Source organism: Oryctolagus cuniculus, chromosome 9 (genome assembly GCF_964237555.1).
Source record: "Oryctolagus cuniculus chromosome 9, mOryCun1.1, whole genome shotgun sequence".
NCBI classification, from domain to species: domain Eukaryota; kingdom Metazoa; phylum Chordata; class Mammalia; order Lagomorpha; family Leporidae; genus Oryctolagus; species Oryctolagus cuniculus.
Window position 1 is genome coordinate 113,715,370 of NC_091440.1, and position 23,069 is coordinate 113,738,438.

Sequence of the window (23,069 nt, forward strand, 5' to 3'; positions counted from 1 at the left end):
CTGCGCACTCCCGCCCTTGCGCCTTCGTTCAGTCGGCCAGGCGAACCCGCCTTCCCGACGTGTCGTCACATCCGGCGGATGCTCTGCGTCATTTGCATCGTCACTTCCTGCCGATACCGGTGTGGACGGTGCGGATCGTGGCTGGGCCGGTTCTCCGGTTCTTCCCCTCCCCTGCTCTCCTCCCTCCCTCCCTTTCCCTCCCTTAGCGGCCGTCGGTCGCCTGTCGCGGACTCCCTGACCCCTCCCTAACCCCTTCCTGACCTCGGTGCCGCCGGATTGGCCCCCTTTTGCTCTTTCCCGGCCCAGTCTCAGTGTCAGGGCGAGGGGCCTTGCGGAGCCAGAGGCGCTGCAGCCGAGGCCGGAGAATACGTCGACGACCCTCTGCTCGCCAGCCGCGTCGCTGGGTTCGCCGCCGCCATGGCAATGAGGCAGACGCCGCTCACCTGCTCTGGCCACACGCGGCCTGTGGTCGATTTGGCTTTCAGTGGCATTACGCCTTATGGGTATTTCTTAATCAGCGCTTGCAAAGGTGAGCGAGGCCGCGGATGCGTGGCCCTGAGGGGCTAGGACAGGACGAGAGGGCGTGGGGCCCGCACCCCCCAGAGCCGAAGGATGTGAAGGCCCGACACTGGTCTATGCGGGAAAGGAGTGGAATTAGGGGATCAATCCGCAGCTGGAACCTAGGCCTCGTTTCCAACGCGTCGGAGGAGGCTATTACCCTCAGCCACAGCCTCTTCTCATTTTTATTTGGGTCTGCACTTGCCTGCACCCTTCGGACAACAACGCAGTCAATACCTTCCAAGGATTTAGGGCCAGGAGAAAGGAGGCCAGCCCTAGCTTACAGAGACATTCTGCCTCGTGATCTCATTGGATATCCCTTTGTTGTATCAGTTCCATTTTTCAAGTGGAAAGCTGAAGTTTAAGTAGTTTGGCCAAAATTAAGCCTTCCCCTCTGGATTCGGTATCCCCACCAAATCACACATGCTAACCAGGGGGACGACCGGTTCAGTTCTTTCAGTTAATTTATTTCTGGATGTTTCATAGTGACCCCAGTGAGTAGGGAGTAGTTAGACAACAGAAACAGCGTTCTGTTTGGCTGTTCAGCTTCATCACTTGGTGTTGGAATAATCTGAACTTGTAAATCACGTGTCTTCTAAAATGTTTTCCAGATGGCAAACCTATGCTACGCCAAGGAGATACAGGAGACTGGATTGGAACATTTCTGGGTCACAAAGGTGCTGTTTGGGGTGCAACATTGAATAAGGATGCCACCAAAGCAGCAACAGCGGCTGCGGATTTCACAGCGTGAGTAGCCAAAGCTACTTGGCTAAGCTTGGATTCCTGTGGTTGTGTTGTGAAGTAGTTGAAAACTTCAGCCTCAGTTATTCCTAAGGTTGTGCCAGTCAACTGGCAGCCATGTAGGACACATGATGTTTGATGTCCTCAAGATACCTCCAGGTCCGGTGTGCTACTTTGTCTTTAGTGGTTCTCAGTGCACAGAGGCTTAGGTGATTTATTCCTTAAGTCTTGATGGTGACCCCGCAATCTTCATTATTGGCAAGTATTCCAGATAATGAATACTGGTGATCTCCTTTTCAAATGTTGCTCTGTGTGTGCTGCCTAGTGATAGCATGTGTGGAAAGCCCCAGCATTTTATTTCATTCTCAGTTTTTGTTAAATTGGCTTTAGATTTGAAACCTGCTGTGTCGCTGCTCCTTATTTCCTGATTTTTTTTTGTGGTTGAAATCTAAATCATTCTTGATGTTTCCTTATATCCAGGTTATGGTCTTTTCTGATTCTACTGGCAGACTGTCCCCTGAATACAATGTTTCTCTATGTATCTTTCATTGCCTTGGTTCGGGATCATTTTAACTCCCCACTCCTGTCTCTCTCCTCTTCAGTATTTCATTATTGCTGCCCATCATCTTCCTGAAAGCAAAATGCATCATGTTACTTACCTACCTAATGACCTGCATGTCTTCCATTTAGCATTTTAGTTGTTCGTGACAATGGATGTACATTAGAATAATTGAAGAGTTTTTAAAATACTCAGATATTGGAGAAATTCTCACTTAGGCAATCTGGAGATGGGGTCCCTGTCATAAGTTGCTTTTCCTTTCCTAATGTTTATTTTGGTAATTTGAAGCCTTACAATCACTGCCCTCAGCGTAAGTAGGAGTTGCTGAACCAGGCTTCATCCTGGTTCCTCGGCAGCATTTTCTGCACTGTACACCAAAAACCATTAACCCTAAAGTCTAGCAATGTTCCACAGACCGATGCCAGAGCACACCTTAGCTGTGCCAACTTTTGGTTTTGCATTTGTTATTGAACTGACTTGCAGCAGCCCTTTTTCTATTTCTGGGCATGTGTCATGGTTGTAGATACATTGATTGTACTTTTTGAAATTAATACATTGTAACCAATGGAAAAAATTTTAACAGGTAGTAATATTACATGAGTAAATTTGAGATGATGAAAGTCAATTAAGAAAAACTAATATATGCTTATAGGGACTTTTCGGTGTGTGTATGTGCCTGTAATGAATTAGATTGTTATTATGTCATTAGGTGTAACCATTGTAAGGCTCTAGTGTGTTCTACCCTGTTGTAATGGTGCAGAACACTGAAAAGCTGCTTGGTTTGATGTAAGTTCTTCTGTGTAAGTAGTTTTCAGGTCAAAAGTTACTGGTCAGCATGCATACTAAGTATAATATGGCAAAATACTCTTTGACAATTTGGGGAGGTGAAAGTAGTAGTAAAAGTGATTTCAGATGTGGTAAACTTACCTTGGAGTTTCTATGTCTTATGTTTTTCTCAGAGGCTGTGTGGTTTATTTTTGGTATCACTGATTTATTCATTACCTTAATATTTGTCAGATAAATAAGCTGAGAAAACTTTGTAAAGTAGAAGGATAAATGAATGAATTAACAGATCTTGATTTTGCCTGTCAGACACTTGTGTGTGATTTTCATGGGTTTATCTTCAGTTACTCCAGACTTTGTTCACTTAATTCATTAGACATATTGTCATTGGGAAAGGCTTTTGATGATTTTAGAATGAATGTAGAAAATTGGATTAACATACACAACTCTAGGTTGCAGGTAATTTGGTGAGCAGATTTCAGAAATTTCACTGTGGTAATTAGATTCCAGTCTGGTAGAAATAGATCAGTAGTTAATAAAATGATATTTTAAAATTAATTTATAATTACTATAAATGTAGACACTGCATATATTATATTAGCATTAAACAACACAAGCTATGGACACACCTACCTGAGTGTATTAGCAAGAAGTTATAATTGGGAGCTAGAGCTGGAGCTAGAACCCAGGCACTTTGATATGGGATTGTGGGTGTCCCAAGCAGTGTCTTAACTGCCAGGTTGAATGCCTGCTTCAAGTATGTTTTTAAAATTAACCTCAATTCTGTTGTTATCTGGCCCTAGCAATGTTAATTATGTTAGCAGATTGCTTTGTCACCTCTTGCTTGATAGTCTTATTCTGATCCTTAAGAGAACAGTGCAAAAGTTATTAGGAAGGATTCTTTTTGCAAAATCTGGGACATCTCTTACATTGAGCAAATTGTATTGCAAGCCTTAGGGAAAAGAATAAGGAGGAAAAGGACGCTAGGAAGAAATTACTGTTGCTAGGGTAGTTACTTTGAAATAGCAACACAGAACGGTGTGGAAAAAATGTATTGCTCTAAATGCTTAACAGAGTCTTGAAAGTAGTCCAGATCTTTATCTTGATGCCAGAGGAACAGTTATCTTTATTTGGGTCACTCGTAGAGCATGTAAACAAAATTTCATGCTTGAGAGCAGGCTGCTGGTATTGTACTTAGCATTTTTGGGTCATAGTGTCTGTATCTACAAGTAGTATTCAGAGCATAAATTCTGAAGACCCATGGCCTATGATTAAATACTAATTCCATCATTTTTAAAAAATTTGTTTTATTTGAGAGGCAGATTTCCCATCACTGGTTCACTCCCCAAATGTCCACAATAGCTGAGGCTGGGACAAACTGAAGCCAGGAGTCCAGAACTCAATCTGGGTCTCCAAAGTGTGGCAGGGACCCAAGCGCCTGAGGCATCACCATCTTTCCAGAGTGTGCATTAATAGGAAGCTGGATCAGAAGCAGAGTCAGAGCTGGGACCAGACACTCTAATGTGGGATGCAGATGCCTTAACTGCTAATACCAGATGCCTACTACCTGGCTCAATTGTTTAAAGTTTTTAACTTTAGGGCACTTTATTTAATCTCTTTTTCTTTCGGTTTCCTCATTTGTAAACATTAAAATCATAATGATATGTCATTACATTGGTTGTAACTGTTAAATAAGTTAGTATGTTTCAAATACTTAATTGACTGAAATCGAATAAAAGCTATAGATTACATATGTAAGGTAACAATGATAGCTGTCACTGGTAAGGTTACCTCCCATACTATACCAAAGTCATGAAACCATTTGAAACCTTGAGTAAATTTAAATGCCAAGAAGCAAGATTTTTGTTTTCTTGATTAAGGCTTAATGTGCCATCCTTGAGTGCAAGAATGTGGTAACTATAGACATGAGTTGGGCCCAAGTTTATGTGCTAATTGTGCTGTGTTTTTCTAGTTTGATGAGGAAATGTTTCCTAAACCTCACCCAGTTTTTAACCTGTAAAATGAGATGGCAGTCAGCAAGGTTGTTGGAACAGAGATATCTGTCATCCTTGTATCCCTGTCATGTAGTAGTATGTGTTTAATAATAGTATGAGGTAGTTGAAACTTACCTTTATTTTTCTTATCTCTGAGATGTGGTAGTGTGTGTTCATGGAGCTTGCTATGAGCTCAAGAGTGTCTCACCCTAATTTACATGATGAGTCATAGTTAATATAAATCATTTTTAGGAAAATTATTTCCCCCCATTATTATGTTACTTAAAAACTTACACCATGGTCATCTAGAGGTGAATTTTGTTAGAGAAGCTATATTCAGTGGAACAGGTCTGTGGGTCTGTTAAAATTTTTTTTAAAGAGTTATTTATTTATTTTGAAAGAGAGAAAGAGAGAGATCTTCCATCTACTGGTTCACTCTTCAGATGGCTGCAACGGCCGGGGCCGAGCCCGGCCAAAACCAGGAGCCAGGAGCTTCATCTGTCTCTTTGATGTGGGTGCAGGGGCCCAAGCATTTGGTTCATCTTCTGCTTACCCAGGCCATTAGCAGGGAGCTGGATTTGAAGTGGAGGAGCTGGAACCAGTGCCCATATGAGATGCTGTCATACTTACTAAAGTATAGAAGATTTAGTGCTCTACCCTATACTTAAGTAGATCTGGAGTTAGGCCAGATCTCATGTTGGGATTTGAACCCCAATGAAATGTTGGCGACCTTCAAGAGGTAATAAGGTCATAGGAGCACCACTCTCTCAAGAATGAATTGTTTTTTGTGGGAGTGGATTAGTTCTCAGGAGAGTGGGCTGCTACAGAGCAAGTTTGACTCCTCTCCTTGCTGTGTCTTGCACATGTGTTTCTTACACATGCATCACTTCTTTCTGCTGCTTTACCATGATGTGACACAACACAAAACCCTCACCAGAAGCCAAGCAGGTGCTGGTGCCACACTCTTCGACTTGCAAAACAATGAACCAAAATAAACCTCATCTTTTCGTAGATTACCTGGCCTCAAGTTTTTTGTTTTGTTTTGTTTTTTGATAGCAACCAAAGATGGCTGTAATTAAAGTGTAGGGTTTTTTCTTATAAAAGCCGATAGAAAAATCTAACTGCCCTGAATAAGGTTCTGGATAATTTGAAGATAGCATTGTGTCCTTCTTTATGACTTGGTCAACATTTTAAGGTACTTGTGCTGTCTTTCTTCCTCCTAAGATAGTTTAATTGTTTTGTCAAAGCTTAAATTAAGCAAGCCCCTCTTTTGAGACTAATGGTGGAGCCTAGTCTCAGGATGTGAAAAGTATGGAACAGGCAGCATTGACTAACCCTGACTCTATGTGAGAAACAGATGAGTTGTGTGAAAAGTCAAAGCTGCAGGATAGGCTGATGAAAAGATACTGTTAATGGTGCCTCACTGTCCTCAGTTGAGCCCTGCAGCCAGCTAGTATATATCAGTTTTCTGCCTAGAGTTTGGCTAATACATTGGAAAACATTTGTATTATTTCAGATTCTTTCTAAGACTCTGAACTCTGTAGGACTCTTACGATGAGTAATGAAAATATGCCAGAGTTAGTACAGGTGATCATCAGAATGTGCTGTGTCAAAAAATACTGTGCTTCTGTTTTTGTAGTGTTTCTAGATAATAGAAAAAGACCATGAATACATTAGTTCTCTGGTTCATATTTTTTTGTAATGCCAATTTTTTCTCCTTGACAGTTAATAAGGGTTTTTGGGGAGATTGTTTAATATAATTGAAATAAGTATTTCAGAGGACTTTACCCAATGTTCTCTTGGGACCCATGTGAATAAATGGGATAGAAATTTCTGGTACATTTGACACGTCCTTTATGTTTGATGTTTCTGTCATCCTAATTCTTGTGAACGCCTGTCACAGCCATGGAACCAGTTTCCTGTAATAAAAAATACAGTAATTAATGTAAACTGAGTTTTGAGGAAGAACAGAAGGGTAATGGTTCAGCATTGTAAGTGAGGCTAAAAAGCTTAGTGAAGAGATAGCATTTGAAATAAGCCAATCTTTGATAGTGAGAATATTAAATACAGACTTAAGAGAACAGTGTGATCCAGGATGTGGGAGCTTGGAAGAAAATATGTGGCTTGTTGGAAGAATATAGTCTGGCATGATATGATTCAGAGAAATAATATACAAAATAGGGCTGGAAAAACAGTTTAGGGCCAGAAAGTTGGAATTGGAGTGGGAAGAGAGTAAAGCAGATTTCATGTGCAAAGGTAAATGAATCCTTGGGAATTTAGTAGCAGTATTACTTAGAATGAATACTGTTTTCTCAGACCATACTCAGCAGTTCATGGCCAGAGTATGTGTAAAGATCACTAGTGTGTTGTCAGTATTTATTCCTGCTGATGTATCTGTCTTATGTTTTAGTGAACACTAGAAAACATAACCATTAATTTTCTCTGCTGGTTTTTATCCTTTACTGTTTCACTGCCCACTAAGATTTGAGATGTACTTATTTATTTGAAGAGCAGAGTTAGAGTAAGAGACAGGAGAGCAAGATCTTTCATCTGCAGGTTCAGTCTCCAAATGGCTGCAACTGCCAGGGCTGGGCCAGACCAAAACCAGGAGCCAGGAGCTTCTTCTGGGTCTGCCATGTGAGTGGCAGAGGCCCAAGCACATGGGCCATATTCCACTGCTTTCCCAGATGCATTAGTAGGGAGCTGGATTGGAAGTGGAGCAGCTGGGATATGAACTAGTTCCCCCGTGGGATGCCAGTGTTACAGGAGGTGATTTAACTCTCTGTGCCACAATATCATTCTCAATCCCACTATATTTGTGAACATAAATGTCACTTATAAAGAAATTTCTGTGGATCTTTTTTTTTAGGATTTATTTATTTGAGAGGGAGAGAGTGAGGTCTTCCATCTGCTGGTTCACTCCCCAAATGGCCGTAATGGCTGGAACTGGGCCGATCCGAAGCCAGTTTCCCACTTGGGCCATCTTCCCACTGCTTTCCGAGGCCATTAGCAGAGAGCTGGATTGGAAGAGGAGCAGCCAGGACTTGAACCAGCACGCATATGGGATGCAGGCACTGCTGGTGGAGGCTTAACCTACCATGCCACAGTGGTGGCCCCGAAGCACAATTTCTTTACTCTTTAACAGTTCTTTTCCCTCCATTCAAAGTTTTCTTAATTTTTCACTAACCTCTTCTTTAAACATCTTTATTAGGAAATGTCTTGAAGTACTTTTATAAAGTAGTATCATTCAATTGTAATTCCCATAACGTATGTGAACACATATATGTATGTATGATTGCAAACACCAACATATAAATTGAGGTGGGGTAGATCAGGGAAAGTGTATAATTCAGAGATTAAAAACCTCAATTTAGCAAGATCTAATCAAAAGTGATACTTTAAGGGAAGTTAATTGCCCAGGTATTTGAAAATTTAAAGGTCACTTTTGGTCGAGATGAAGAAAATATTTTCTCCACTATCTTGATTTAGATTTTTTTAAGATTTATTTATTTATTTGAAATCAGAGTTACACAGAGGAGAGGCAGAGAGAGAGAGAGAGAGAGAGAGAGAGAGGTCTTCCATCCGATGGTTCACTCCCCAACTGGCCACAACGGCCAGAGCTGTGCCAATCTGAAGCCAGGAGCCAGGAACTTCTTCTGGGTCTCTCATGTGGGTGCAGGGGCCTAAGGATTTGGGGCATCTTCTACTGCTTTCCCAGGCCATAGCAGAGAGCTGGATTGGAAGTGGAGCAGCCCGGTCCATATGGGATGCCAGCAGTTTGGGCCAGGGCGTTAACCCACTGCGCCACAGCGCTGGCCCCATTTAGATTTTTTTGTAACTTGTATCAAGCACTTTCATTCTCTTGTAAAGTTTTTATGAACTTCTTTTTGTTTCATGTGCATGTGAGTAAGAAATAGAGAAAAAAGTTACATTATAAAATTAAAAATTACCTAAAATATTTTGCAATCTCACTGAAAGGGATAGTGTATGGCTGTAGGCAAAAGTAAGAGTGGCTGGCGCCGTGACTCACTAGGCTAATCCTCTGCCTTGTGGCGCCGGCACACCAGGTTTTAGTCGCAGTCGGGGAGCCGGATTCTGTCCCAGTTGCCCCTCTTCCAGGCCAGCTCTCTGCTGTGGCCAGGGAGTGCAGTGGAGGATGGCCCAAGTACTTGGGCCCTGCACCTCATGGGAGACCAGGATAAGCACCTGGCTCCTGCCATCCGATCAGCACAGTGTGCCGGCTGCAGCGCGGCGGCCATTGGAGGGTGAACCAATGGCAAAAGGAAGACCTTTCTCTCTGTCTCTCTCTCTCACTGTCCACTCTGCCTGTTTAAAAAAAAAAAAAAAAAAAAAAAAGTGGGTTGGTTCGTGAATCTTATTTATGTAAATTCTTTAAATCTTTTCACTGTCAAAAAAAGTGTTGGTTATAAGACTTCTGTGGAGAAGTTTCTTTTACACATTTAAATATTTTATCAAATGAAGTTTAATAATGAGGGATATTAGAGGCAAAGGAGATTTATAATGAACTTATGAAATTTCATTTATGTAATTTACTAGTTGTCAAAATTATGTTTGTGCTTTTAGTTATTAATATATTGAATAGTGTTTATCCATTTAATTTTATTTCTTTTTACTTTCAGAAAAGTATGGGATGCTGTCTCAGGAGATGAATTGATGACCCTGGCTCATAAACACATTGTCAAGACTGTGGATTTCACACAGGTATCCAAAATGAAATTTATTTTATTTGCTTTTAAGAGATTTATTTATGTATTTGAAAGGCAGAGTGACAAATCTTCTCTATTCACTGGTTGACTTAGCAAATGGCCACAATGGCTGGTTGGACCAGGCCAAAACTAGGAGTCTGAAATTCCACTCGTGTCTCTCATGTGGATGTCTGGAGCCTAAGCACATGGGCTATTATCTGCTGCTTTCCCAGGTGGATTAGCAGGGAGCTGAATTGGAAGTGGAGCAGCCAGGGCTCTAACCGACACTCCCATATGGGATGCCAGCATCGCAGGCCACAGATTAATCTACTAGATTACAACACTGGCCCTTGAATTTCATATAGCCAAATTGCTATTACTATATAGTAGGATAATGATTTTATATTTTATTGATTGATTTTGGTGGGATGATTTGTGTATATTGGTTCCTATTTGAAGCTATACAGACTTATTTTTGTTTTTGTTAATACTGTTTTGCTTTAAAGATCCCCTGAAACTCTGGTATCACCCTTCAAACAATAGGTAGCAAATGCTTAAAGAGCCCAAATACCCATTTCCAACTACTTTTTCAAGGAAAAGTTCATTTGAAATCATAAAAGTGCTACTTAGGAGGGAGGGGACGGGGTTAGGGCAGATTCAGGTGGAAGGTGATAATGTAACACATTTGTACTGTGAAGCCTAAGGGGTTTGACAGTTAAGAGAAGGGCAACTGTTCTATAGTGTTCTCTCAGAAGTAATTGCTTGTGTGTGGCATGTCTTTGTGATGTCTGTGAGCTATAAGATTTTATTTGGTATTGAGGAAGTTTGAGAGAAACATTCTTAAATGGATCATCTGTTAACATTTTATTTGTCTTTTCAGGATAGTAATTATTTGTTAACTGGTGGACAGGATAAACTGTTACGCATATATGATTTGAACAAACCTGAAGCAGGTAAGCATAATTAATGTATGAGTTTATAGTTTTATTTCATTTTAATGTAAATAACTTTGATTAAAAGAGTACTAAAATTTGGAAGCTAGTCATAAGAAAGAAAATTAAAACATAATCCATCATCTAGTATTCAACACTTTTAATACCTTTAGCTTTGGTTTCATATCATTCCAGATTTCCTATGCAGATAATCTTTTTCTTTTTTTTTTTTAATTATTAGTTTGAAATGTAGAGTGACAGAGGGAGAAAGAGACAGAGATTTCCATCTACTGGTTCACTCCCCAAATGATCACTGAAGCCAGGAGTCCATAGCTCCGTCTCAGTGTCCCACATGCAGGGACCCAAATACTTGACCCATCTTTTGCTTTTCCAGACACAGTAGCAGGGAGCTGATTCATAAGGGGAGCAGCCCAGTTCCTGTATGATATGCTGGTGTTGAGGCCATGGCTTAATGCCTGTACCACAATGTCAGGCCTTTTATTAAAATTTGTATTAGTTTAAGATTTGTTTATTTAATTTGAAAGGCAGAATTACAGAGACAGATGGAGATAAAGAGAACTTACTGGCTTTCGAAGGTTCTTTATTGCATCCTAATTTGCCATTTGGTTTTAAATTTCATTAAGAAGGCTTTGATATATACCTAGGCATATACATTTTTAACATTTTGGTGGCAGGAGCTGTCATTTCCTCTATGAACTGTCGTCGTACAGAATTTGTAGGCATTTCTTCTTACACAGTTGAGATAGTTACCTCCATTTTTGTAGTATTGTAATGATTTCCTAGCTGTAAATACAAGTATAGTTTAAAAGCTACCGAAACATGATAAACCAAATTTTGTTTCACTTATTATGTAGTAATTACTATCTATTAGATTTCCTAAGTACCTCAAAGCTACATTGAAAAGTAAGCAGTTATTTGCCTGAGGGAACTGCTTTCTAAAAGCATTTCTAGGGTGAGGCATTTGTAGATTTCTGTATTCATTGGCACCCAGGAGTGTTGCTCTGCTTTCTTTTTACTACCTCTATGCCAAAACAAAGCAGAGTTCTCCAGCCTCTTTTAATCAGTGAAACTATGTGCTGCAGCAAGGTAGTTCAGGGTTTGGGTGGGTGTTTTTCATCCTCGTTTACCTTTCCCGAGCTTCTGTTTGAGTTGCTCTTCCACCTAGAAATGGTAGCAATTAACTGAAGTTTTGCTGTGTGACACCCATGTAAAGTGCCTCTGAGGTGCCCTAACTTTGTAGCCCAGTTTACAGATGAAGAAATGCAGTTTCAAACAGGTAACGTGCCCAAAGTCGAAGTACTATTGAATGGCATTGCTTCCAGTAGCTGCCTTTGCCTAGAGATGATGATGATTTTTTGAAATGTTTTGAAGGGAAATTCTCCTACAGAGATGGGTTCCCTTTTTTTTTTATTATTTATTTTTTATTTTTTTACTGCTTTCCTCTCAATGTAGAAGCGTTTCTGGAAATTGCTGTGCTGGTTTTTATTTCCCATTTCTCCTATCCCCAGTGTCTTTTTTCTTCTTAATTTCTACCAACAATGTCTGGATGCAGGTGACAGGGTTAATGGCAGCACTAGGATTAGCTCTGGTTTTCTTATTCCTGGGCCCATGTTCTTCAAATGGCTGCTGCGGCCGGTGTGCTGCACTGATCGAAGCCAGGAGCCAGCTGCTTCTTCCTGGTCTCCTAATGTGGGTACAGGGCCCAAGCACTTGGGCCATCCTCCACTGCCCTCCTGGGCCACAGCAGAGAGCTGGACTGGAAGAGGAGCAAACAGGGCAGAATCCGGCGCCCTGACCGGGACTAGAACCCAGGGTGCTGGCGCCATAGGCGGAGGATTAGCCTATTGAGCCGCAGCGCCGGCCCCATGTTCTTCTTAAACTATGCCACATTAGTTATTCATACTAGTTATTACTTCATTGTGGTACAGTGTGCTATTTTTTAACATTACTAGTTGTACAGAAAATTAGCCAAGAAAGAGTTATTATTGATTTACTCAAATGCAATAAGGCAGGCATCATTGTTCTTGGATTCTTTGTTGTACAGATAAATTTTTGTTCTGTAAGGAACCAGTATAGAAAAACTAAATTATTCTTTTTTGGGCTGCACTTAGAAAAGGTGCAGTCTAACATAAAATGTGTTTCTTTTTCTTATTACCTATCTAATTTGCTTGGTTTAAAAAATTCAATATTAACAATATTTAAAATTTTTTCTTCTTAAGAACCTAAGGAAATCAGTGGTCACACATCTGGTATTAAAAAGGCTTTATGGTGCAGTGAGGATAAACAGATTCTTTCAGCTGATGATAAAACTGTTCGGTAGGTAATTTTTCTTTGATAATTTGAAGTTTGAAAAAAGTTTTTACTTTTAAGTATTATTTTTACTATTATGTAGGAAAAATGGTCTGAACTTTAAAATGCGCATAGGTCACATTTATGTGGAGCTATCCATTTACTATTGCATAGCCAGAGCAGAATTCAGAAGACCCTTAATTAAGACTATTGACACCTTTACTAGCAGGAGTTCTTAATCTACGTCTGTGGGACTAGTTAGCTAAAGGGTGCGGGGGGTGGTCCATGGAGCTACTGAAATTTTATGCAAAATATTGGGTACTGACATACACATGTTTTTTGGAAAGAGAGTTGCCATGAGTCACTACAACAGTATAAGAACCACTGTTTACAGCAGTGCTGAAATAGATGATATGAGGATTTACGTGTTTTAGTGACATAGTTTTGCTAAGTTGTTTGCTAGTACGGTCGATTTCCCCAACAAGCTTCCAATTTCCCATTGTGTAGGAACCCAAAATTGTCTGTGTCTGTTATTTAGGACTTGAAATGACTGTAGCTGGTCTCCCATGGGGTGCAGGGCCCAAGCACTTGGGCCATCCTCCACTGCACTCCCTGGCCACAGCAGAGAGCTGGCCTGGAAGAGGGGCAACCGGGACAGAATCCGGCTCCCTGACCGGGACTAGAACCTGGTGTGCCAGCGCCGCTAGGCGGAGGATTAGCCTATTGAGCCGCGGCACCGGCTGTATTGTGGTTTTAATCAGTGACTTGTATTTTGAAGTAGTTTCCGAATCACAAGAGTCACAAGTGTAACTTAAAAGAGTTCACCAACACTCATTTTAACCCCATGACAATTTTGTGCATAGTCATAGTCCATTGTAAGTTTTCTTAACATGAGTAAATTAAATGAGTAAATATTGCCACATTTTGATCTTTTCTTTTCGCAGCCTTTGGGATCATGCTACTATGACGGAAGTGAAATCTCTAAATTTTAATATGTCTGTTAGTAGTATGGAGTATATTCCTGAAGGAGAGATCTTGGTTATAACTTACGGACGATCTATTGCTTTTCATAGTGCAGTAAGGTAAGTCTAGGAAATTCCTCCATTTTCTGTTTTGGGTGATGGGGGCCATAATGTGTTTTTATGAGAATTTGGTATACTTTAATCAGAGGAGTTAATCAAATTCCAGGTGTTTAAGTCAATTATTGGTACAATTAAATGTTGAAATTGTTTTTCTTAAAAGAACCATTGGATTGATGTTTATAATTAATGTTTATTGTGTAAAACTGTGGTTATCTTGAATAGAGAAAAATAGTTTTTTTTTTTTTTTTCATATCCCCAAGTATATACAGACCTCTTTTTAAAAAAAACGGGGCCAGCATTGTGGCATAACAGGTTAAGCCATAGGTTAAGCCACTACCTGGAACACCGACATCCCATATGGACACCAATTCTATTCCCAGTTGCTCCAATTCAGTCCAGCTGCCTGCTGATGTGCCTGGAAAACCAGCAGAAGATGGCCCAAGTCCTCGGGCCCCTGTGTGGGAAATTTGGAGGCTCAACCCCAGCTGTTGTGGACATTTGGGGAGTAAACTAGAGGATGGAAGATTTCTCTCCCTCCCTCCCTCCCTCTCTCTAACTCTGTCTTTCAAATAAATAAAATAAATCTTTAAAAAAAAAAAAGACTTAAGTTTTGTGACTAGAAATACAATAAGTGCTCTTGTAAAAATTTTGGAAAATATGATATAATTAAGAATAATTGACTCAAAATCTTATAAGAAGATTCCAAACTACTAATGGCTGTATTTTCTGCCATTTTTTTTGTTTTATTTATGCTTGTGTGTTTTTAAATGAAGGCCGTAATGTAATTAGGCCTTGTTGTTTAAAAATATTCTAAGATATATCTTGGAAAACAGATTTGCTAGATACATTGCATTGTGAATTACAATAAATTACCAGTGCACTGTTTTAAGCCTGCAGTAACTGAGGTACTTATTTCTCAGTGTTTCCTTAGAATCTTATAAGTACTATTATCAGTTCCAAGGGTAGGAATGAGTCTAAAGTTCTTAGTTATATGTGTCACTTATAACTTGTTGATTTCCACAAGGATTATACAACATGAGACCAGCAATTCTGACATTTTGTCTACAGTGCCATTTGCAGTGCTAAGGTTCACTGAATGGAAGAGAAAAAGAAAGGATTAAAATTGGAGTAAAGCAATTCAGAATGTAAAGGAGGTACACACACACATGAATTGATGATAATAGAATGCTGTATCCCAGCCACATCAAACTGTACAACCATATTGTTCTCTTTTGGAGCGGTACAACATGCAGTCCTACTGGAGAATGTTGCTCCAAGTTCCATTTTAGTGGCAGAGATTTGCTGACCTATGGAATAACTTTCTTTTTTTAAAAAAATTATTTTCATATACTTTAAGGCACAGCAAGAGTGAGAAAGTGACAATGGGGTTGGTAGGGGAGGAAAGGGAGATCTATCTTCCTTCTATCTGCTGATTCACTCCCCAAATACCCACAATAACCAAACTTGGGCTAGGCTGAAACCGGGAGTCCAGTATTCCATCTGGGTCTCCAGCAAGGGTAGCAGGGGCCCAGGCACTTAAGCTATCACCTGCTGCCTCCTAGGATGCAGTGGCAGGAAGCTGGATTGGAAATGGGGATTCCAGGACTGGAAATGGCACTCAGAAATGAAATAAGGGAAGGTAACCTAATCTGTGGCTTAACCTACTGCTCCACAACAACCACCCCCTATTGAACAGTTGAGCCAACAAGTGACCCTGAGTAAGTCATGGCTACTTGAATTTTCATGCTTTATATTATGAGGTGATGGGAACAGAGGAGTGACTTTAAGGGCCTGAATGGTATGTTGTGTATTTGAGGCCTTTCATCATTTTCAGGGTTGAACTGAAAAAGAGCCAGTCTCCAAACTAATTGATTCTTCAGCTAAAGCTGTTACTATGCATTGATTTTTTTCATATGTAACTGTGGCCTCAAATTTTAGTCATTCTTTTACTACATGATAATAACAACAGCTGTTTTTCACAGGTTCATATTTATAGCATTTTCTTGTTGCAAAAGCTTAAACCCTCACAATTGAGAATAACATACCTATAATCCTTTATGTTAGAGTAATTCATTACCTACTGTAAAACCTTTATCTGTTTACAAAAGCAATGTGTGCCTGTTGAAGAAAAATCAAAACAATACAGAATATAATTTTTTAAAGCAAAAATCCCAATATTTTCCATGCAGTTTTAATTAGCAGAGAAACTCATTTCCAGGATGGTATCTGCTGCTCAAGATGTGGGTATCCCTCTTGAAATGTCTTTATATTCCTGAGATGAATTCCAGGTGGGCACAGGATCCTTAGGCACCTTTTTTGCTAATAACATTATCAAGTCTTGTTTTTTGGTTTGTTTTTTCTTGTTTTGTTTTTGAAAGGCAGAGGAGGAGTGGTAAAGTATAAAATGACAAAGAGATTTTCCAGCGACTGGCTCATTCCCCAAATGGCTATAGCAACCAGTTCTGGGCCAGGCTGAAGTCAAGAGCCAGGAACTCGATCCGGGTCACTGCCCGTAGGAGCCTGAGTACTTGGAAGATCTTCTGATGCCTTCTTGGGTGTGTTTGCAGGAAGCTGAAGCAGAGCAGCTGGAACTCAACCTGTTAAGCTGTTGCAAGCAATAGCCTGAACCATTTGCCACAATGCCAACCCTTATTTAGTATTTTTTTTAAACATCATTGTTTGTGTTTGAATATTTAATTGGTCCTTGTGTCAGAATTTAGGAACAGTTTAACTAAAATCATTTACATTATTTACTCAGAATTTGTAAATATTATTTAAATTTTTTTCCAGTTTGGACCCAATTAAATCCTTTGAAGCTCCTGCAACCATCAATTCTGCATCTCTTCATCCTGAGAAAGAATTTCTTGTTGCAGGTGGTGAAGATTTTAAACTTTATAAGTATGATTATAATAGTGGGGAAGAGTTAGGTAAGTTATCCTCCCTTTTTCCTTTTATCAAATGCTGAGTTCCAAAAATTAATGTTTCATTTATGTATATACCATGTTGGAAGCATATTTTTCATCCAACTAAACCTTGATGTTTAGAAGTGAGAAGTATTTATCCATTTTAGATAGGAACTTTTATAGATCTATAAGCAAAATATGCTGAATTTAATGTTGTCTTTTTCTTTTAGCTGAAATTCATCCTTATCATGTTCTGTAATATTGTGTAGTGATTTTCAGGCTTTATGGGGAGGGGAGAATCTTATGTCAAACTTATGTATTAAATAGACACAGGGAAATTTATTTTTTCCAAAGTATGGTGTGCGTGGCCCAGTGAGCTGGCCACCATTCCTTTTTGCTAAGTTCAGAATCCCTAAGATTCTGTACAGAGAATAGTGGAGAAGGGCACTATAGCATCTTACAGGGATGCCTTTAAGAATCTAACTTGGAGAGTTTTATTCTTTTTTTGGCAGCTGAGTTTTGCTACCATTTTCATGATAACAGTTCTTAACGAAGGAGAGTTTTAATGTAGGACTAATTTGAGGTTAGTGTAAATCCTAACTTTATATTTATCTAAGTTATGTATGATTCTCATAATATTAATCACTTTCCCAACTTGTTTTGCTCGTAGTTCTAAAAGTACATGTAATTTTCGGCCAACGCCGCGGCTCAATAGGCTAATCCTCTGCCTTGCGGTGCCAGCACACCGGGTTCTAGTCCCGGTCAGGGTGCCGGATTCTGTCCCCGTTGCCCCTCTTCCAGGCCAGCTCTCTGCTGTGGCCAGGGAGTGCAGTGGAGGATGGCCCAAGTGCTTGGGCCCTGCACCCGCATGGGAGACCAAGGGAAGCACCTGGCTCCTGACTTCGGATCAGCGCGATGTGCCGGTCGCAGTGCGCCGGCTGTGGCGGCCATTGGAGGGTGAACCAACGGCAAAAAGGAAGACCTTTCTCTCTGTCTCTCACTATCCACTCTGCCTGTCAAAACAAAACAAAACAAAACAAAACAAAAAAAAAAAAACAAAAAAAAACCAAAGTACATGTAATTTTCATCATTTTTTTATATGGAAGCTATTACTTTTTGATACTATGTTTCTAGCTGTCCTGTTTTACTATCTAAAGAACTAAGCAAAGCTGTAATATATATACAAGGAATAAAAAAATTTTATGTTTTGTTTCTTTGGGAAAGCTGATGGGTTTGAGTTGTATGAGGAACCCTGGTGAATGGACCATGTAGTATCTCTTTTTTTTCTAATTGATTTATTTGAAAGGCAGGGTTACAGAGAGGCAGAGGCAGAGAGAGAGGTGGGGGTCTTCCATCCACTGGTTCACTCCCCAGATGGCTGCAACAGCCAGAGCTGTGCATGTTCAAAGCCAGGAGCCAGGAGCTTCTATTAGTTCTCCCACGTGGATGCAGGGGCCCAAGGACTTGGGCCATCTTTCACTACTTTCCCAGGCCATAGCAGAGAGCTGGATCGGAAGAGGAGCAGCTGGGACTCAAACTGGCGCCCACAGGGGATGCCGGCACTACAGGCGATGGCTTTACCTGCTACGCCACAGCACCAGCCCCCATATAGTATCTTTTTTAATTGCTTGTGGTTCATCCTTTATTGGTTCAGTATCAGTGAACTTTAAAAGAGATTCTTTTTGATTGTTCTTATCAGTTTTAGAATGTTGTCATCACATGTTTTATTCCTTTTCCAAGATGAAAGAAATGAATTATTTGCCTGAGATCTGGGGACTTAGGTAGTAAATATCAGGTCATTCTCTTTCTGTATCCTCATGTTCTTTCTGTTATCATAGCTTTTCTCTTCTCTGGTTGTACAGATGGGGCATGGAGCAGGAACATTGGTCTAGTAGAGCTTTTGTAATGACTAAGGTGGTGAGACATTAGAAAGTAAATGAGAAAGCTTCATAAGTCAGGGTATGACTAACAAGACATTTCTTTTTGGGTTCTACAAATTAAAATTTAAGGATCGTTGTGATCCTGTATCTCAACATTATGTGTGACAAAATGATTATTGGAATGTAGAGAGCTTGGTAGGAAATTAAGAGGGAAAGTGTGCAAAAGAGCTCCATCTGGTGGTTCTCTGTTTTCATAATAAACTTAATTCCCTGGTCAGTAGGTGGTGAATTTAGGATTTGGAAGTTGAGAGTGAACTGTTGCTTTAAGTCTACTTTTTATACAGTTTGTGGGATTTTTATTTATTCCCTCTTCATCCTTAAAGGAATATGAAGCCCTATTTTCTTTTTTTAGAGAGATAATCTGAAACTATAATGTGTGCTAGATTTGGGAAAGGGTATTCTTAGGGAGAAATAGTAGGCATCTTGTGCTTCTTAGTGATGGAAATTATTTTTAATTTGGCACATTCTTTACATTTGGCCTTAAGAATTTACATCTCTCAAATAATAGTGTTTCATTACCTTTCTATTCTTTTTCAGAATCCTACAAAGGACACTTTGGTCCTATTCACTGTGTGAGATTTAGTCCTGATGGAGAACTGTATGCCAGTGGCTCTGAAGATGGAACACTGAGACTATGGCAAACTGTGGTAGGAAAGACATACGGCCTTTGGAAATGTGTGCTTCCTGGTAAGAATTTTTATTCAGAGTTATGAATGATTTTGTCTTTAGTTTTCACCAGTAATTCTATTTCAATGTTTTTGTTTTCTATAGATTTTAAATCAAATGGTTTAAGAATAGTCCATCATTATAAACTGGCCACTGTGTATTTTTGTTTGTTTAAATTTTTTGTTGTATAGTCTATTCTGTTCCAAAATTATTTTAAAAGATTTTATTTATTTGAGAGAGTTACAGACAGAGAGAGAGCGACAAAGAGAAAGGTCTTCCATCCGCTGGTTCACTCTCCAAATGCCCGTAATGGCTGGACCTGGGCTGATCCGAAGCCAAGAGCCAGGAGCTTCTTGGGTCTCCAATGTGGGTACAGAGTCCCAAGCAGTTAGGCTGTCTTCTACTGATTCCTCAGGCCATAGCAGAGAGCTGGTTTAGAAGAGGAGTAGCTGGCACACAAAGTAGTGCCCATCTGGGATGCTGGCTCTGCAGGCAGAAGCTTAGCCTGCTATGCCACAGTGCTGGCCCTTGTTCCTAAATTTTTTACACTAGCTCATTTGGTGAGTGGAATGGCACTAATTCAAAATTTACTTGTGGACAATATAAAAAATTTACAGGTAAATGTATCTAATCTCTGAATAGTATTACTGATCCTTGCCAAAAAGGTAGACATGATATCTTGATTACTGATCCCAGAGTAGCTACAGTGAGAACCTAAAAGTAATTTTTGAGAAAAGACATACTATTATAGAACCACAGTTATATAAAAAGGAATTTTTCCTATTGTATTTTGTAACTCATTGCTTGTTGTAATCTTATCTTACTCTTCTTACTTATTAAGGACTAAAAATTACTTGAGATATTGACATCATCAGCCATCATTGCCATAATCAATCATCATTGCTTATCTTTCCATAGAAGAAGACAGTGGTGAGCTGGCCAAGCCGAAGATCAATTTCCCAGAGACAGCAGAAGAGGAGCTAGGTAAACTCTAATATTAGAGTGACCGCTTTCAGTCATTCATTTGTTATATACTCATTGGAAAAAGAATCCTAAATGTGAACATAGAAGTATTTAATAATGGAAGGTTTATAGAGTTACATATTTACATGTACTTTTTTATAAACTAAGTCTTTATGTAGTAGGTGTTTACTATGTAGTAGGCACTGAGGTACAGTGTAGACATGTTATTGTTATAGAGTATAACCTAGGAGACAGATGTTGTTTTAGCACAGTATTTAGACACATGACCACAATTTTAAGGCCAGTAAGAGAAAGCTTCTAGGAGAAGTAACATTTAAACTTGGACCTGAGGATTAGCAGAATGACTAAGGTAATGAGTGACATAGGTAGTATGAGCAGGGCAGGGAGGTTAACAGCATGAAAGAAACAAAGGCTCAGAAGCAGAAAGGAGCACAGCATAGGAGGAACCACAAGAAATTCATTGTTTCCAGTTAAAAAGCAAGGGCATAGTGTGGCTGGAGAAGCTAGATCATTCAGAGCCTCGTTTGCTATTTTAAGACTCGAGTTTTATTCCAAGTACAATGAGAAACCCTTGAATTTTAAGAATAATAATAGTTAATAAATTGTGGAAACAAGAGTAAACATAGACCAGATAGGTGTCACTGCATTCTAGATGAACAATCCTTGGTTTAGAATTGGGGAACAGCGTTGAGAACAGAAAAAGGTAGATGAAGGAGAGTCATTTCTTTTAGAATTGATAAAACTTGGTAAGTTTATTAGATGTACATTGGAAGTATGATAAGAAAGATTCGAGATTGCTGGCATGACAAACTGGGTGTGATGATTGAAGGGGGAACTTGGGAAGAGATTTAGCATTTACGAGGAATTTTTCTTTATTAAGTATTTTTTTGTAAAAAACTTAATGTTTGATGGTTAATGTTTTGATTTTGAATAGCATTAAATATTGAGGTTTGAATCACTAAAGGAAAGAGCCATATCTTTTAAAGAGATGACTTTAATTCAGTGTTCATTGGATAGCTAGAGTTGTTGAAAATTTAGTCCAGAAACTGTGACCCGTAGAAGTTAAGTTACGATTGTAACCATGAACGTGTTCTTCCTTGTTTTTTCAATGGCATGAATTTAGTCATTGAAGACATGTGTAGTTGTTCACTTTTTCTCCTCCCTCACCACAGTTCTTCTTCAAAAGATCTTTACTTTTTATATAGAATTTTATAGTTGCTTCTTTGTTAAACTAATGTATGTTTTTTAATTGTAGAAGAAATTGCTTCAGAGAATTCAGATTCCATCTATTCTTCAACTCCTGAAGTAAAGGCCTGAGCATGAAGCATTTGCCACAGATAATATACAGTTTATGGACTAAGATGAGCAAGCAGAGAATAGCGTCAGCCTCCCAGAGTTACTCTCTGCTTAGGACAACCACAGCAGTAAATAATGGGGAATATGAATTAGCTTGAGTTTCGGAACTACTAACGTGGTGTTACCTGTAAGTGAAAACTCAGGAGTATCTGACGAAGGCAGGTGGAGTTATGCTATTATAATACAACAGCCTGTTGTCTTTTTAATGAATATGTGCAAGCCAACATCCAATTTCTCTTATTACAATTAGATTTCTTGTAGCTGTTTATGTTATTATGGAAAAGAAAAATATATTGGCCTATTTTTCTGACTTTCCCTTACAGCAGAATGCTTTTTTTTTTCCTTTTCTTTACTTGCAAAGAAGAGGGAATACATGATAAAGTAACTGGTTTGATTTCTTTTCATTGTACCTGCTTCAGAACATCTAATTGTTTTTAGTTGTCTAAATAAAATGTCTCTAAAACAAAAGAGTGTTTGTTTCTTTGGGAAAAACTGATAGATATATCTAGAAATAGCCTGAACGTTTTTCTACATTGTAACCATAGCAAAAGGCAGTTTGCTTGAAGAATCTGTAGTGAACGTTGTTTCCTAATTTTGAAATTAAGTGGCCGGCGCCACGGCTCAATAGGCTAATCCTCCAACCTCGCGGCGCCGGCACACTGGGTTCTAGTCCCGGTCGGGGCGCCGGATTCTTTCCCGGTTGCCCCTCTTCCAGGCCAGCTCTCTGCTGTGGCCCAGGAAGGCAGTGGAGGATGGCCCAAGTGCTTGGGCCCTGCACCCCATGGGAGACCAGGAGAAGCACCTGACTCCTGCCTTTGGATCCAGCGCAGTGTGCCAGCCGCAGCACGCCAGCCATGGCGGCCATTGGAGGGTGAACCAATGGCTAAAGGAAGACCTTTCTCTCTGTCTCTCTCTCACTGTCCACTCTGCCTGTCAAAAAAAAAAAAAGTACTGAATTTTTGAAATTTATGTCTTTTTATGTCTTTTGCTGGAGTTGAATTTACCTTCCTTTCATGGCTGGATAGAAATCTTGACCTGTATTTTAATGACTTTATCAAAATGATGCATGCAATTTATAAGGAAAAAAAACAGAAGCAGGAAGCTAGTAGAAATATCACTAAAATCTAGCCCCCCAAGAACCTACTAAAATTGAGTAATCATCAATGCACATTAATGTAACTCTGTTTGTACAGAAAGGATCTTATGAAAATGGGATAATTATAAACCTCAGTGTCTTATCAAAATTTATTTTACCTCATCCTTTAATTACAGGTTGCTTTCAAATAATAGCCTTTTTTGGTCAGCTTTCTAATAAATTGGATCAAGTAAATTTAAACTTGTAATTATTTTTTAAAACGTGGAAGGGTTATTAGTGAGTTAGATTTCTGTGCAATGAATAACTTCTCTGCCAGTTTGCTTTTTCCTGATTGACCTTATGAATGACCCTTGATAACTTTGCTTAAAAGCAAAAGAACCAACCAAAATATAAGATTCACTTTTGAGGATTTTTTCCTTAACCAGAAAAAAGCACTGTAGACTTTGACAGCCTTACAGG

General features: G+C 39.5%; 1 protein-coding gene across 1 annotated transcript; it reads left to right on the forward strand.

Moving 5' to 3' along the window:
• Positions 1–30: 30 nt before the first annotated feature.
• Positions 31–21,982, forward strand: STRAP (serine/threonine kinase receptor associated protein). Its single transcript, XM_002712631.5, has 10 exons — positions 31–529; positions 1,170–1,305; positions 9,276–9,357; positions 10,222–10,294; positions 12,514–12,610; positions 13,528–13,665; positions 16,456–16,592; positions 19,046–19,195; positions 20,093–20,158; positions 21,414–21,982. Exons 1-10 carry the CDS (start codon positions 418–420, stop codon positions 21,473–21,475), a joined length of 1,053 nt encoding a protein of 350 aa, XP_002712677.1. The 5' UTR covers positions 31–417; the 3' UTR covers positions 21,476–21,982.
• The last annotated feature ends 1,087 nt before the right edge of the window (positions 21,983–23,069 follow it).